Source organism: Acanthochromis polyacanthus, chromosome 9, assembly GCF_021347895.1.
Source record: "Acanthochromis polyacanthus isolate Apoly-LR-REF ecotype Palm Island chromosome 9, KAUST_Apoly_ChrSc, whole genome shotgun sequence".
NCBI lineage: Eukaryota > Metazoa > Chordata > Actinopteri > Pomacentridae > Acanthochromis > Acanthochromis polyacanthus.
The window spans coordinates 16,540,313-16,557,322 of record NC_067121.1 but is presented as its reverse complement, the minus strand read 5'-3'; the positions used below and the strand labels follow the sequence as shown (position 1 = coordinate 16,557,322).

The 17,010-nt window shown below is 38.6% G+C and overlaps 1 protein-coding gene across 1 annotated transcript in view; it reads right to left on the bottom strand.

The window, feature by feature from the left end:
* LOC110954532 (guanine nucleotide exchange factor VAV3-like) overlaps positions 1–8,608 on the bottom strand; it is a 73,159-nt gene extending 64,551 nt beyond the window's left edge. Inside the window, exons 1-2 of the mRNA XM_051953586.1 lie at positions 8,203–8,608; positions 4,747–4,863 (exon numbers count right to left, since the gene is read on the bottom strand). Of these exons, the coding sequence (XP_051809546.1) occupies positions 4,747–4,863; positions 8,203–8,406 (321 nt within the window). The 5' untranslated portion in view covers positions 8,407–8,608. The remainder of the gene's footprint in view (positions 1–4,746; positions 4,864–8,202) is intronic.
* Positions 8,609–17,010: the final 8,402 nt, after the last annotated feature.

Sequence of the window (17,010 nt, the reverse complement as noted above, 5' to 3'; positions counted from 1 at the left end):
AACGTCTATTACTCAGTATTTTAGAAAGTCTTTTGCTCTTGTTGAGTGTGTGACGGCACTAAGCAGACAGAACATATACTTATGCATAGATTGTTATTATGCATAGACTTTTTAAATTCTGTTTTACAAATAATTCAGCATTTTGAGAAAAACCTTCATTTGTTCTCTTGTCCAGAGATAGGTGAGAAGATTGATACCACTGTCATGTTTTTATGCTAAAAATAAAGCTAAGCTCTAACCAGAAGAGTCCATCTACCAGCTCTATCATCAGTTTGATTAGTGGGGACAAACACTCCACTGTAGAACTGTACCTTATGGTTTTACCACTGGAAATATGCTGAATTATTTATGAGCCTGGTGCAGTATGAAGTAGAAGTTAGCCGACATATTTTTTATACAGAGCATTTTAAATTAATTCATATTATCTGGAATAGGTTAAAAAATAAGGATACCAATAGTCAGAAAAACAGTGAATATCAGATCCAATATTCGACCAAGCAGATCCCTAGTATGAATTAGGCAACTGGTGGAGACACCAGGAAAACAGTGTGTTGATTAACTCCACTAAAGACTTTCTGTTTTCAGCACTTTTGTGTAACTTTTGAATGGAACCTGATCAGTTATTTCCTTTACCTACATGTTAAGCTGAACAAGCAGACAGCTGACAGTAGTTTCATATTTACTGTGCAGATATGTGGTGGACACTTTGTCAGGAAGCCAAGAATCTTGTTTCCTGAAATATCAAACTGAAGATAAAAAAAGATATCCTTTAACATAAAAGACCACTCCCTGTTCGCCTGACTTCAGTAAGCAAACATTTTGTTTTTCAAAATGCAATCAGAAGATTGATTTTTTTTTTTTTTTAGGAATAAACAAACACCCTTCTTGTCTCTTTCTTTCGTCTCTCTGGCCTGTAGCCTGACCGTGGTGAGGCCTGTAGTAACTCAGCAGAGGAATGTAGGTTAGAGAACTCTCATTAGATATTCAGTGGACTAATGCTCAATCTATGGGCAGAACTGGCACAACTCTACCTCAAGTGGATTAGATTGTTGGAGATTTGAGATGTTCCCTTGGAAAAAAAGGAAGAGATTGGGAATTTCTTGTTCAGCTGTACAGCACTACTTACAGCTAATCCAGCCCAGTTGCTGAACCTGCAGACACCAGTATTTCGAACTAATTGTGAAAAAAAAACATATTGATGCAGTGCAATCTTTCCCCTTCGGAAGCTTGTTTTTTTGATGGACAACCCCTGAACATGGCTGAGATTATGCAGCCTGGCTTGGATGTCCTGTACATATTTGCAGGCAGCGCATCCCCTGTGGGATTATCAACAGCCAGATTAACTGGAAGCTTCTTTACAACACAACACAACACACTGAGCTGAAAGAAAAGAGTCTGCATGGAAAACTGCACACAAAGTTCAATATACACTTACCCATCGTCCCACCCCTCTCAATTCACTGCAGTGGGATGAATTCAACTTTGCAATTATGTATAATATGTGTAATTATGAGTCTAACTGTGCTTTTTATTTCTTTTCATAAAAAATTGCTGGCATGTGGTACATGGTACAGAACTATACTTGACATTTTCTGAACTCAAAATACCAAATGAATAAGTTATATTACACAACATACATGTTCTGACAAAAACCCTTTACAAATACATTAAGTACAGACTAATACATAGTCTCCAATGGTTAAATGCTTACATATTAAATACTAATGTACTTGACTGTGAACAGTCTCTAAATGCCCAGATAACTCATTATGCTTCAAGGCAAGGTTATGCACCAAATACACTAAACTAAGGAAATGTGGAAAGAGGGTTTCTCAGAGTGAGTGTGCTGCCTTCAGCACAGTTAAATCAGGCTCCAGTGCAGTGAGCGACCGTCCACAGAGTAGCTATGCAGAGCACACTACAGACCCACTGACCTGGTAACACCATGTACACACACTGAAGCTAGCTCCCACAATAACACAGCAGTAAAAAGAAGTCAAGCAAACCCTTCAGGAAAACACTGTAAAAATGCAATGGATGGACAAATACTGAATGCTTTTAAACTGTCACACACACGCACACACACACACACACACACACACACACACACACACACACACACACACACACACACACACATGTTTGTTTTTCTATACCGGTGGGGACTTACCATTGACTCCCATTCATATCTAACTCCTAACCCTTACCCTAACCCTAACCTTAACCAACACCAAATCAATGCCTAACCCTAAACAAACGTTTTTGCACTTTTACATTTTTTATTAACAACAATATGGCCAAGAAAACGGTGTTGCCACCCGTGGGGACCTCATTTTAGGTCCCCACCGTAAGACAAGTCCCCACCTTTATAGCAAATAGTCAGGTCAAAGTCCCCACCGGTATAACAGAAACAAGTACACACACACACACACACACACACACACACACACAAACTCTGATGTGATACACTGTAAAAAATAAAGGTCATATATTTCACTAAGAAAAACTGTCAAAACTATGACAGTAAAAATCTGTAAGCTCTAAAATTGTTTGATACAGTTTATATAACACTGAATCTCTGTAAATAAGTTAATCAGGAAAAAATTACTATCTACAATTTTTCTCTTGAAAAAGTACATTTCCCTTCTCTTGCACAGATTTTAATGGAAAAATGCCATAATACGTATAATATTCAGTCCTGGAATTTTTGCATTTATTTCTTGAAAAGCAAACAACTTTTCACACATAAATGTAAGTGCTGTTGTGCTGATAATGGAAACTGTAATACTAATAACAATTAACATGGCAATTTTTTTTGCATTTATTTCATGTTAAAAATACAGTCTGTACCTGTCATATTGATGTACTTTTGTGTTAATAACAGATATGTGCTTTAATATTTATGACAGCTGTCTAAAAATACACATATTAAATGTTAAATACACTGACTGTTGTGCTGATAATTGGACAATGCTGTAATGACGTCACCTTCCTAAAATATTGGCCTAAGTCATTATTTGACAAAAGTTATATTATTACCTAAACCATCTCCTCATGATGCTGGCCACCTCTGGTAAAATCGCCTGAATCCTCAGTTGAATAGATCATGCGATTATAGCCCCGTAGTATGATGGCCTAAGTCAAAGTATAATGTAGTTTGGTCAAGTTTTTTGTGTTTCCTGTATAACCTGAAAAAAATATTTATTTTTTTATTATTTTAAGAGGGTGTCAATGTTTATAATAGGTCACACAAACTTTGTTTTATAGCTATTTTCATGTACATTTATAAATAAAACTATTTTTTAAGGCTAAAATTTTAATTTTCTAATAAAATATGGAAGGAAGCACATTTTTTAACCGTAAAATCAACAGATCAACAGTATTAATACATTTCTTTACCATAAATGAAGAAATTTTTTAACTATAATTTAACAGTAGCCTTCTAGTGAACACAGCTGCCAGAATTTTATCGTATAAACAACCATTTTTAGAATAGAATAGAATAGAACAGAATAGAATAGAATAGAATAGAATAGAATAGAATAGAATAGAATAGAATAGAAAGCTTTATTGTCATAGCTGCCACTGGGCAGATTATTGATTCTTTACAGTGTGGATTTATAGGCACTTTGCGAAGTAAGAATACATCAATGGAGTTCTGTTTTTTGTATGTGCTTGATTGCAAGAGCAGTGACGCAGTATCTACAACTAACTTAACTTTTGGTGATGTCTGGTTCTGGTTCTCTTTACAATATTCTCTTTATTTTTCACACAATATCACATACACTTTCGTTCAAAAGTTTTGGATCACTTAGAAATTTCTTTGTTTTTGAAAGAAAAGCACATTGAATAACACTGAATCAATCAGAAATACAGTCTAGACTCTAGACATTCTTAATGTGATAAATGACTATTCTAGCTGGAAATGGAAGATTTTTAATGGAATATCTACATGGGGTACAGAGGAGCATTTCCAGCAACCATCACTTCTGTGTTCTAATGCTACATTGTGTTAGCTAATGTTGAAAGGCTAACTGATGATTAGAAAACCCTTGTGCAATTATGTTAGCACATGAATAAAAGTGTGAGTTTTCATGGAAAACTTGAAAAACATGTCTGGGTGACCCCAAAATGTTGAACAGTAGTGTAGCATTGCCTGCTAAAAAAAAAAAAAAAAACTCACTTGTGTAGGTACTTTAGATTCTGCTTGAAAGACTGTGGCTCACCATATCAAGCTTTTTCCCAAAACACATTTTTTTTTCATTGTGTTTCTTTTTGTTTTTTAAACATTATTTATTTATTTATGATCAAAAATGGGTTATTTTTCCTTGTGTTTTCTGCAACAGTTTTGTGATTTTTTTCATACTGTATGAGATGTTTGGACAATACAAACTGAACATTTTGATATTTTTTTCACTAATTTCATTATTAGAAATTATCAAATGCACTACTGGTGAAATAAATGATCTCCACAATCATCATCACTCAGCTGTAATAGTGTGTAACATATAATGTCATCTTAAACTGACTTCCTTGTAAAACAACTTGTAAAAGTGCAGGATCCCTAAAAGCTAATAGACTTTCATTAATCACTGCTGATAAAGTAGACAGCTAAATGAGAAAAGTAGAAGACCAGAAATGCAGAGAAGAGTTTTGACAGTTGTTGGAAAATATCATCATATATCAAATCAGATGACTGTTTCATTGTGCAGTGGCAGAAAATCCTCAAAATGAACGGGGGTTTACCTTTACAAAGTCTCGAACATCAAAGAGATCGAAGGCTTCAAATAGGTCACTTTTCTTCATCCCAAACACATTGCAGCAAGAAGTCAGAAAAGTCCGAATGTTCTTCAAGCACAGGAACTGGAAAAGCAAAAATGAATATAGCATTTAGAGTAACTTGCGCATTTTTTAAAACTGCGATCAAGGCCAAAATGTTAATTTAATCATCAACTTCTTGGAATAACATTAATGGATGTGGGTACCCAAATACAGTAATAATAACAGCAAGAAATTAATTAAAATTCAGCTTTTGATATTGTTGAACTACCCCTACCTGATTGTGAAGCAAAACTAAAGGGAATGTACTCAAACTGAAAATGTCCAAGCTAATTTTGTGAAGTCTTTGTAAAAATCAGTGAACTTAGTAGTGAAAAACTAGAAATAACTGGCCTTTCATTTACAGAAACAGTTTTACAGAAAATCCGCCAGCAGTGTTGACTAGAAGATTTTAACAAAGAAACTGTTCCTTTGTTCTGCTGAACTGTTGACAGCATGGTCTGTGGTTATTAACAATGACATTGTTTCTAGACAGAGTTACTGAATGCTTTCAATATAATTTGTTATGCTTTGAGCAGCAAAAATGAGCACAGACTTATAAAACTCTATTGCAGCAGCACACAGATTATTTAAAAATAACAGACTAAAAAGAACAATGTGATGATTTTCATAGACAGATACTAATAAAGAAGCCTGAAAAGTGTGAGTGTGAGCCGAGCCCATCAATCCTATTTTAGCCCGCATAAACTTGTATTGTCAGAATCAGAAAAGTACAGATGATTTGAAGTTCCTTTTGAGAAAGTGAAGGTGAACCACAAACTCTGCAAACTGAAAATGAAAACTAAGCGTTTGACGGTGTGAAATGAAGTCGCTAGTTCTGTCCCCAGTCACTTCCTCTCAGGATCTATGTCTCAGTGTGTTTCAGTGGGAAGACTGCAGTCAAACAGCTTTTATAAAGACAACAGACGTCTGGTAATAGAGCAGGCTCTGAGCAGAGCTTGGACCACTTCAACTAAAAGCTTACTCATAGTGCTTCAAACATCCAGGCAAGTATTCAAATAGCATGGAGGCTTTAAACAATTGTAATCGGTCTTTTCAAGCAGGTTATTTAGTGATGACTAAAGTAGAAACTGTATATAACTTTTTTTTGATAAGACAAAATTCTTGAGAACAGATAGGTTTGTTTTTATCACATCATCTCATCTTTGAGACGCCTGTAATCACCCCACCGCCCCCTGGGGCCCCGTTAGTCTGCGGAGGAAGTGCATGAACATGAAGGCTTTGCACCACCAGAAGCCTCACTCATAGCTCCGCACATTCACTTGTTCATTTCTAGATGGGAATTTAAAAAAACACAAGTAACCAGTGGTCTCACTGGTAAAAAACAAACAAACAAACAAACAGCAACAACAACAACAACATGATTGTTATAGTGCTGGTGTTTGAGGGGTTGGGATTATTTAAACGAGGCCTGTGATTTGCCTATCCAGGGTCTTTTACTAGTTATTTCAATGTTGGACCACTTTTAGAAGCTCTTAGTTTTTGTAGCTTTTGACATTACCTTATTTGTACTGTTTATCTGTTTTTGAATAGAAATTAGTCTCTCGTTAATCTGAAAAAATAACTAATATGTGAACAGCAGAGAAGACATTTGGTGCATATCTGATCCATATGTTTTATTATCAGCACCATTGATTTGCATGCGCACCAAGGCCTAACATACAGTATGATAAAAGTAGCACTCATGGGCACATTTTCATCACAGTACACTGCACTCTTGTCCTCCAGTCTATTACCTTCATGGTCTTGCTTCCATTTCTAAGATCATCGGTCAGCAGGACACAATGAAAGCATCATATAAAATCTGGAGCCCACTGTCACATCTTTCTCAACCGTACTCTGATGGCCTATAGCTGCAGGCTATGTCTATCCATTGTTCAGCTCAGCATGCCCTGGGTTTGCTTTCAGTGTCTATTGAGATAAAGCGGAGTGGATGTGCACTCACAGAGCACATACAGAACACAGACGTTTATAAGGCCAAATACAATTTTAAGCTTATAAAACCAGCTGCTGTTTATTTATTATGTAACCAACAATTAGAATTTTGAAAGTGTGACACAAAAGAAGCTATATATTAAATAATTTTTAAGGAGTCTGTGTTGATGCGTCATTTCAATCTAAAAAATGGTTAATCCCATATTCCAAAAAATATTCAATATGTGCTTCACATCATTGCTTCATTAGTTGGGGCTTTGACCTTAATAAGTTATTAGACTTTCAAGAATGCGCAGAGATCTAATCACTTCCAATGATGCCTCAGTACGCTGGTACACAGGAAGTCATACACATATACTGACATATTACAAAAAGGCTTAATTATCAGTTAGTATTTTGTCAACCACAACAGCTGTCATAAAAGCACTTAAGCAGATATCCTATTATAAACAAGTGCCTTGGTTAAATCAAGAAATATGCTTTTCATAACATTAGGTCTCAATGAATAGCTTATTTTATTTAATTTTACAGTACCCACTATGAACTTTTAAAGATTTCATCAATCTCTTTTGCGAGAACATTCTGCACAAAATCAGGATTTGTAGTAGAAAATTAATTTGCAAAATAAAAACAGAGTTTGTATAAATCCCAAAGTCTGGCTACACTACATGTGCTATATGGCTTCATACCCAGTCACAAGAAACTATAAGCTACTGCTAAATTGTACCAGTGTAACCAATGGGTGGATCAAAGAGAGGATTTTATCAGGCCTCTCCAGTGGCAGCGGGAAGAATGACTACATGGGTAAGGAGAGGTCAAATCTTGGTCCATTTCTTTAGGTTTCATAGGCAAGGGGCATTTAGCACTTCAAGACTTCCAGCTGCTGATATGGAGGCATAAAAACAGGACACAGCAAGCCAACTGTGACTATTCAGAAGGAATAGAACGGTGAAGTCATCTGTCAGAGGTATGGCCATAAAATATATAATTCAGTTCGATATGAGAACATGTTCAGTTATGAATTCAGGTATAACAATGTGTGGGACAGACTGAAAATGATCCCAAGCCTACCTTAACCTGCAAATACTTGCAATTTATTTTGACATCATTGAAAAACTAAATAAAACTATTGAATTGAAAACAGAAAATTTTACCATATTCTAATATGCTTTCTACTCTAATCTGTGGTGGGTTATTTAGAGACTTTATGTGGATCTGGGCTTTCTTTATTTCCTTAAAAGCTGTCAACCTGTGACTGTAGTTCTGACTGTCCCCCTCCACTGAACCTGCTATTACCTTTAAGGACTGTCCTGAACCATCCCTCCCATCTGACTCTCCGGGTCAGCATGAGCAGCTTTTAGCACATCAAAGTCAGATTTTTTGGAATTCAACTTCAACTTGTTCTGCCAAAAGAAATGAGCTGCCTACCTGCGACATCTGCGGCCTCAGGTTGATCTCCTTCAGATTGATGGTGTGGGGTTTCAGGTTGTTGAGCAGCTGGCACAGCAGCACCCCGTCCCGCAGGGTTTGCGCCAGGTCGAACACCTGCGCAGTGTCCGCGGTGACCCGGTGATTCGCCGGCAGCACGTTGCAGCCGATCAGCCACGTCGCACACTGCCTCCAGTACTCCATGGTGGCGATGCAAGCGGAGGCTCGGTGAAGAATTGGAAAACTTTCTCCCTACTGTGAGAGTGTGCGCGGCATGACAGGAGCAGCTGTGCGCCGTCAGCTCATCTCTCCGGACTCCTGCATCGCCTCTGGAGCGCCTCGTCGCTGCAGCAGATTAAGGGCTGCTCTGCTGGGGGCGGCTGCTCTCAAAACCCCTTTGTGGCAACTTCCCCTTCCTTCTTCTCTCAGATTTCCTCCGAGGTCCTCCTAACTCTCAAGTAAAATCTGTTTAAAAGTCTTTCCCTTAACTTTAGAAAACCTTCGCCAGTGTGTACACCAGCAGAATCTTTTTTGTTTATTTCTGGCCTTTATTTTATCAGGTAAAAACATTTGAAAAACAGTTCGCATGCGCAAACACGACCTGGCCAAGAGGCGCCAGCAGGTGCAAATACACAAGTAAACCACATAAATAGACATATAATCATAAAATAGAACAAAAGTAAACAAATAAGAAGCATGGAAGCATTTGCGTGTGAGTGAAAAAAGTGTGCATGAGGTGTATACGTGTGTGTGTGTGCGTGTGTGTGTGTGCGTGTGTGTGTGTGCGTGTGTGCGTGCGTGTGTGTGTATGTGTGTGTGAGTCACTCCAGAATTGGAGGATATATATATATGGGCTTCAGATTTTTTGAAAAATAAACCTTCTCTACAATTTTCTGCTCCATATTCACCAATAATAGATAATAAACTATCAAAGACTTGATTCGCTCAGCTTACACATCAATAGTACCATTTTTATTGCCTGTTTTATTTGTTGATTGCTAACCCTACTCTAATCACAGGGTTGCTAATCCATGCTAATGTTAGCTTTTTCTCAGGAGTAGAAACTAGATATTCAGATAGCTGTTACTGCTGGCCAAGAGGACAAACTTTTAGATGGAAAAAGATAAGAAAAAAGTAAGAAGAATTAGTTTTATCCTGATATTATGCATAACAGTGTTTCCTGAGGTAGAGTGAGACATTCAGTCAAGGCTGACAATGTTATGAAAATGTGAAAAATAGAAGACAGGACATAGCTTTGCTCTACCCATTCTTTTGGAAAACTGCTTGATATTAAGTCCAGTGTATCATGTGATTCACTGTTTTCTTCTTCTACCAGCTAAAATGTTTTGCTAGCATGTTGTGGGACACGCATTCCATGCATAATAATAATTATTTATACCCTCCAGGAAAACGCGGGCAAAAATCCTTGATTCCACGGGCTAAAATCCTTGATTATGCGAATAAATATGCGGGGGTTTTATGCCATTTTATGAGGGGAAATTGCGGAAAGTTGCAAAGTATGCGAATAGTTGTGAAATATGGAAATAAATGCGAAATATGTAAGAACTGGGAAAAAAAGGTGATTCTTCTCCTACATCCTGTTACTAGGCTACCACTGAATGAAAAAGAGCAATATAAAGAAAAAAAGACATACTACATGCAGAACACATCACAGTAAGTGCTGCCAATGTTTCATTTATTATCAGCTTAAGTATGACTTAAACATTCCTCAATCACAAATTTCTCAGAAATAAAACATTCTTTCTGCTTAGTTATACTTTGAGGTAGAGCAAACTACCTGCAGCACGCAGTGTTGCCAACTTAGCGACTTTCTCGCTAAATCTAGCGACTTTTCAAAGCTCCTAGCGACTTTTTTTTGTCAAAAGCGACTAGCGACAAATCTAGCGACTTTTTCTGCCGTTTTGGAGACTCTGATAGGAAAACTCAGCTCATTCTGCAGTTACTGTTTTCAACAAGCAGCAGGTGCTGCTGTGAGCTTCTCCCCCTCCCAGAGCACAGGCTGTCAGTCCAGTAACCGCAGCAGACCCAGTGAGGGGAGGGGGAGACCCACATCACTCCGTGGCCAGACGACAGATGAATCGCGCATGCGCAAAGTCACTACCGATCCCATCCAGACTTACGAAGTCATATAAACGAAAATGTTTCTTCACTGTCATGCTAAAATAAACCACAGCATTTAGCCTCTAGTGAAAAAACATATTTTGGGTGTTTTATACTCCTTTTTTGGTCTCTTCCACAACGTTAGTCCTCTCTCCTACAACGTTGATTACAATTACATGCAAACTGGGAAATATGCAAAGTAGGCGATGACGTCATTTAGCGACTTTTAGCGACTTTTAGGACAGCCAATAGCGACTTTCCTTACTGAGGAGTTGGCAACAGTGGCAACACGGCTGATTTTCTTCAGTGTTCCAGAACGATGTTGCATGGGGTGCAAAAAAGTTTCCCCCTACTTTCGTGCAGTAAATCTGGGTACTGTTTTGCCCGGTCTCTGGCTGAAATATTCGTAGGTAAATGTGATCTTTGAGCATTCGCCATTCTTGTTTTTCATCTCTGAGCGCTGCGCCAGTGTTGCCAACTCCTCAGTAAGGAAAGTCGCTGTTGGCTGTCCTAAAAGCCAACAACTTTTGCTCCATAGACCCCAATTCATCACCGAAAAAAATGAAATTTGATAGACTGATTTTCTACAGCTCAGGATTTTATTCCAATTATTTTTCATGGTCAAAATGAGAGATCAGGTGGCCGATCTTAAAATAAATCAATACAAAATTTTTAAAAAATCGTTAAATTTGGCGGAGCCAGGGGGCATGGCTATACTTGATTGACAGTCTTGTCTATCAAGTAAGAGAGTCTTCAGCTCTCAGTCTGGCCCGCGCATAAACTGGTCCTGCCCTTAGTTGCTCTCCGGTTCAGCCTGTTTGATGACACTTTTTACGTCACTGGCTCCAAAAAATGGCGACCAGGAAGTAGCAAAATCCGGGCTTCATTTTCTCGGCGTTGAAACCAACGGGTGACGTCACTGTTAGTTCACGCCTGGGAGAAGCTCACAGCAGCACCTGCTGCTCGTTGAAAACAGTAACTGCAGAATGATCCGAGTTTTCCTGTCAGAGTCTCCAAAATGGCAGAAAAAGTCACTAGACTTGTCGCTAGTCGCTTTTGACAAAAAAAGTTGCTAGATTTAGCGAGAAAGTCACTAAGTTGGCAACACTGCGCCGTGCTCCGCATCAGCTCGTGCTTCTAGTGTGTGTGTGAATGCGCAAACTGATGACGTCAGGCCGGGCGTCACATAAAAACTCACTCACACCTCCATTTATACACACGTGGACAAAATTGTTGGTACCCCTCAGTTAAAGAAGGAAAAACCCACAATTCTCACTGAAATCACTTGAAACTCACAAAAGTAACAATAAATAAAAATTTATTGAAAATTAAATAATCAAACTCAGCCATCACTTTTGAATTGTTGATTAACATAATTATTTAAAAAAACAAACTAATGAAATAGGGCTGGACAAAAATGATGGTACCCATAACTTAATATTTTGTTGCACAACCTTTTGAGGCAATCACTGCAATTAAACGATTTCTGTATTTGTCAATGAGCGTTCTGCAGCTGTCAACAGGTATTTTGGCCCACTCCTCATGAGCAAACAGCTCCAGTTGTCTCAGGTTTGATGGGTGTCTTCTCCAAATGGCATGTTTCAGCTCCTTCCACATATGTTCAATGGGATTCAGATCTGGGCTCATAGAAGGCCACTTTAGAATAGTCCAACGCTTTTCTCTCAGCCATTCTTGGGTGTTTTTGGCTGTGTGTTTTGGATCGTTGTCCTGTTGGAAGACCCATGACCTGCGACTGAGACCAAGCTTTCTGACACTAGGCAGCACATTTCTCTCCAGAATGCCTTGATAGTCTTCAGATTTCATCGTACCTTGCACACTTTCAAGACACCCTGTGCCAGATGCAGCAAAGCAGCCCCAAAACATTACTGAGCCTCCTCCATGTTTCACCGTAGGGACAGTGTTCTTTTCTTCGTATGCTTGGTTTTTGAGTCTATGAACATAGAGTTGATGTGCCTTACCAAAAAGCTCCAGTTTGGTCTCATCTGTCCAAAGGACATTCTCCCAGAAGCTTTGTGGCTTGTCAACATGCATTTTTGCAAATTCCAGTCTCGCTTTATTATGAGTTTTTTTCAGCAGTGGTGTCCTCCTTGGTCGTCTCCCATGAAGTCCACTTTGGCTCAAACAACGACGAATGGTGCGATCTGACACTGATGTACCTTGGCCTTGGAGTTCACCTTTAATTTCTTTGGAGGTTGCTCTGGGCTCTTTGGATACAATTCCAACGATCCGTCTCTTCAATTTGTCATCAATTTTCCTCTTGCGGCCACGTCCAGGGAGGTTGGCTACTGTCCCGTGGGTCTTGAACTTCTGAATAATATGAGCCACTGTTGTCACAGGAACTTCAAGCTGTTTAGAGATGGTCTTATAGCCTTTACCTTTAAGATGTTTGTCTATCATTTTTTTTCGGATGTCCTGGGACAATTCTCTCCTTCGCTTTCTGTTGTCCATGTTCAGTGTGGTACACACCTTTTCACCAAACAGCAGGGTGACTACTTGTCTCCCTTTAAATAGGCAGACTGACTGATTATGAGTTTGGAAACACCTGTGATGTCAATTAAATGACACACCTGAGTTAATCATGTCACTCTGGTCAAATAGTTTTCAATCTTTTATAGAGGTACCATCATTTTTGTCCAGGCCTGTTTCATTAGTTTGTTTTTTTTAAATAATTATGTTAATCAACAATTCAAAAGTAATGGCTGTTTTTGATGATTTAATTTTCAATAAATTTTTATTTATTGTTACTTTTGTGAGTTTCAAGTGATTTCAGTGAGAATTGTGGGTTTTTCCTTCTTTAACTGAGGGGTACCAACAATTTTGTCCACGTGTGTATTGGTTATAGTTTTCTCATTTTATGCGGAAATTGTGAAATCAAGCGGGACCCGCATATTTCTCTTTTTTTCGTGGAAATGTCAGATTCTTGCAGGAATTATGTGCTGTTTTGCCGGGATTATGCAGCCTTTTAGGAAATAATTGACCCCCGCATAATCAGCGGCATTTTGGTGATTAATGCGGCAGTTCATGCGATCGCATAATCGCGTTTTTCTGGAGGGTCTAATTATTTAAAATATTATGTTGATTAAACATTTTTTTGAGCAGTTACAAGAGATGAATGAAAAAAATAGTACCAGAAAAAAGGGAGATTTAAACTTCTTTTTAACAATTTTATTTGAGATTCAATTTGGTCATCATTGTTGTGGGACAAGAAAAAAAATGGCATTTTAGGGGGAATGCCAGACTTATATGGTATTTTTAAAAATATTCTCTAACATTCTTTTCTCCTAGTGCTTTTATATTTGGTATCATTAAATTTACACAACAACTACATGTTATAGTGTTTTGTATATGGATTGTTTGAAATTTGATGAGGGCTGCACAGTGGGATGTGGTTAGCACTCTCACCTTGCAGCAAGACGGTTCAAATCCTGGGGTGGGCCTGGGATCTTTCTGCATGGAGTTGGCATGTTCTCCCTGTGCATGTGTGGGTTTTCTCCAGGCACTCCGGCTTCCTCCCACAGTCCAAAAATATGCTGAGGTTAATTCATGACTTTAAATTTCACCGTAGGTGTGAATGTGAGAGTGATTGTCTGTCTGTATATGTAGCCCTGCGACAGACTGGCGACCTGTCCAGGGTGTTCCCTGCCTTCGCCCGAGTCAGCTGGGATAGGCTCCAGCACCCCCCGCGACCCTAGTGAGGATAAAGCGGTGTATAGAGAATGGATGGATGAATGAAATTTGATGAGTGGGACGTGGGAGTATGGGAGATTTTACTGCTAAATATGACTGATATTACAGTGCCTTGCGAAAGTATTCGACCCCCTTGAACTTTTCAACCTTTCGCCACATTTCAGGCTTCAAACATAAAGATATAAAATTTTAATTTTTTGTCAAGAATCAACAACAATTGGGACACAATCGTGAAGTGGAATGAAATTTATTGGATATTTTATACTTTTTTAACAAATAAAAACCTGAAAAGTGGGGTGTGCAATAGTATTCGGCCAGGCAGGTCCGAGATACTGTTGTGGAGAAGTTTAAAGCCGGATTTGGATACAAAAAGATTTCCCAAGCTTTAAACATCTCAAGGAGCACTGTGCAAGCAATCATATTGAAATGGAAGGAGTATCAGACCACTGCAAATCTACCAAGGCCCGGCCGTCCCTCTAAACTTTCACCTCGAACAAGGAGAAGACTGATCAGAGATGTAGACAAGAGGCCCATGATCACTCTGGATGAACTGCAGAGATCTACAGCTGAGGTGGGAGAGTCTGTCCATAGGACAACAATCAGTCGTACACTGCACAAATCTGGCCTTTATGGAAGAGTGGCAAGAAGAAAGCCATTTCTCAAAGATATCTATAAAAAGTCTCGTTTGAAGTTTGCCACAAGCCACCTGGGAGACACACCAAATATGTGGAAGAAGGTGCTCTGGTCAGATGAATCCAAAATCAAACTTTCTGGCCACAATGCAAAACGATATGTTTGGCGTAAAAGCAACACAGCTCATCACCCTGAACACACCATCCCCACTGTCAAACATGGTGGTGGCAGCCTCATGGTTTGGGCCTGCTTTTCTTCAGCAGGGACAGGGAAGATGGTTAAAATTGATGGGAAGATGAATGGAGCCAAATACAGGATCATTCTGGAAGAAAACCTGTTGGAGTCTGCAAAAGACCTGAGAGTGGGACGGAGATTTATCTTCCAACAGGACAATGATCCAAAACATAAAGCCAAATCTACAATGGAATGGTTCACAAATAAACGTATCCAGGTGTTAGAATGGCCAAGTCAAAGTCCAGACCTGAATCCAATCGAGAATCTGTGGGCAGAGCTGAAGACTGCTGTTCACAAACGCTCTCCATCCAACCTCACTGAGCTCGAGCTGTTTTGCAAGGAAGAATTGGCAAGAATTTCCGTCTCTCGATGTGCAAAACTGATAGACATACCCCAAGCGACTTGCAGCTGTAATTGCAGCAAAAGGTGGCGCTACAAAGTATTAATGCAAGGGGGCCGAATAATATTGCACGCCCCACTTTTCAGGTTTTTATTTGTTAAAAAAGCTTAAAATATCCAATAAATTTTCGTTCCACTTCACGATTGTGTCCCACTTGTTGTTGATTCTTGACAAAAAATTAAAATTTTATCTTTGTTTGAAGCCTGAAATGTGGCGAAAGGTTGAAAAGTTCAAGGGGGCCGAATACTTTCACAAGGCACTGTAGCTATGTGCAGGAGTAGCTACAACATATTGTTTTAGGCCTAAACTCTGAACATGAGTCCACTATTGGTCATATCACAATTGAAAATATTCCCAAATTTATTAGTTAGTTGGTTAGTTAGTTAGTGGAATTTATTTGGAAAGGACTTGATGCTCACCTTGAAATGTCCTTTGTTCAGCCTACAGACCTGTAACTGTAATTGTCCAGGCATGTTTAAAGAGAAGACAGATGACATGAAATCTAAACTCAAAATGAGGAAAAAATAAAATAACAAGCAAATTTCATAAGGTTAATACAACTTAAATTTAAATTAACCTGAGCACCTTTTTAGACTGTGGGAGGAAGCCAGTCACTCACATATGCACAAGAAAAACATACAAACTCAATGCAGAACAATCACGGAAAATCAGGGACATGAACAGGGATCTTCTAGCTGCAAGGTGAAAGTGCTAACTACCAAGCCACTATGCAGCTTAGCTAAATCAGTAAATCCGAATTTTTATTTTGCAAATATGCATTTAATTAAGTGGTAGGAATAGGTTTCCTGAATTACTTTTTAGAATGTGTTTCTCCATCACATACAATTTTACATAGGTTTTCACCTCTTTTTAAGCTGGTGGCAGCATGTAAAATTATCTTTTCACATTCATTTATGTGGGGCTGTTATCTGTGGGGCTGCAAGTAATTAACTAATTCTGATTCATTATTTATTTATTTATTAGTTTAAAAAAATGTCTATCACTGGGTTGCAGAGCCCAGGGAGGCCTATTCATATATTCTGACCATCAGTCCAAAACTCAAAAATATTTAAAGATATTTTTTAATATGAAAACCTCAATTTTCCAGTTCTCCACACTTGGAAAGGTGCAACCAACTAATATTTGGTGATATAAATTGATAAATGACTCATGTCTTGACTGATCAATTAACTAAATATTTTAGCACCTCTTTTATCATTCACATATGAGATGTAACAAAAACGAAATGGAAGATTGGTTGTTGATCACACAATTCAGCAGCCACACAGTTATAAAGTATCTAACAGTGTTACCCAGCATTTCAACAGTGTATGAGAAAAACAACATTTTAACTGACCGGTTGTCTTTCTTTCTACAGGTGGGTTTCTCGCCGAAGGTCAAATGCCTTCTGTCACAGAATGAACCTAGAGCAAAGGACTAACATCAGGTTCTTGGGTAAAAGGGTAAAAAAGAAATTCCAGCAGAAACCCTTGCCATGCTGAAGGATGTGTATGGGGAGCGAACACTGTCCTGTACACGTGCCTATGTGTAGTACAAAAGGTTCAGAATGAGGTATTAGAATATGGAGGATGAGCGAAACCAGAAAGTCCCTCACCAAGAAGAATTGGTGCCAACATCCAGACTGATGATCAGAATAATCGCTGTGCAACTGTGATTGAATATGGATTCGGTCAAGATCACCTTATTGGACA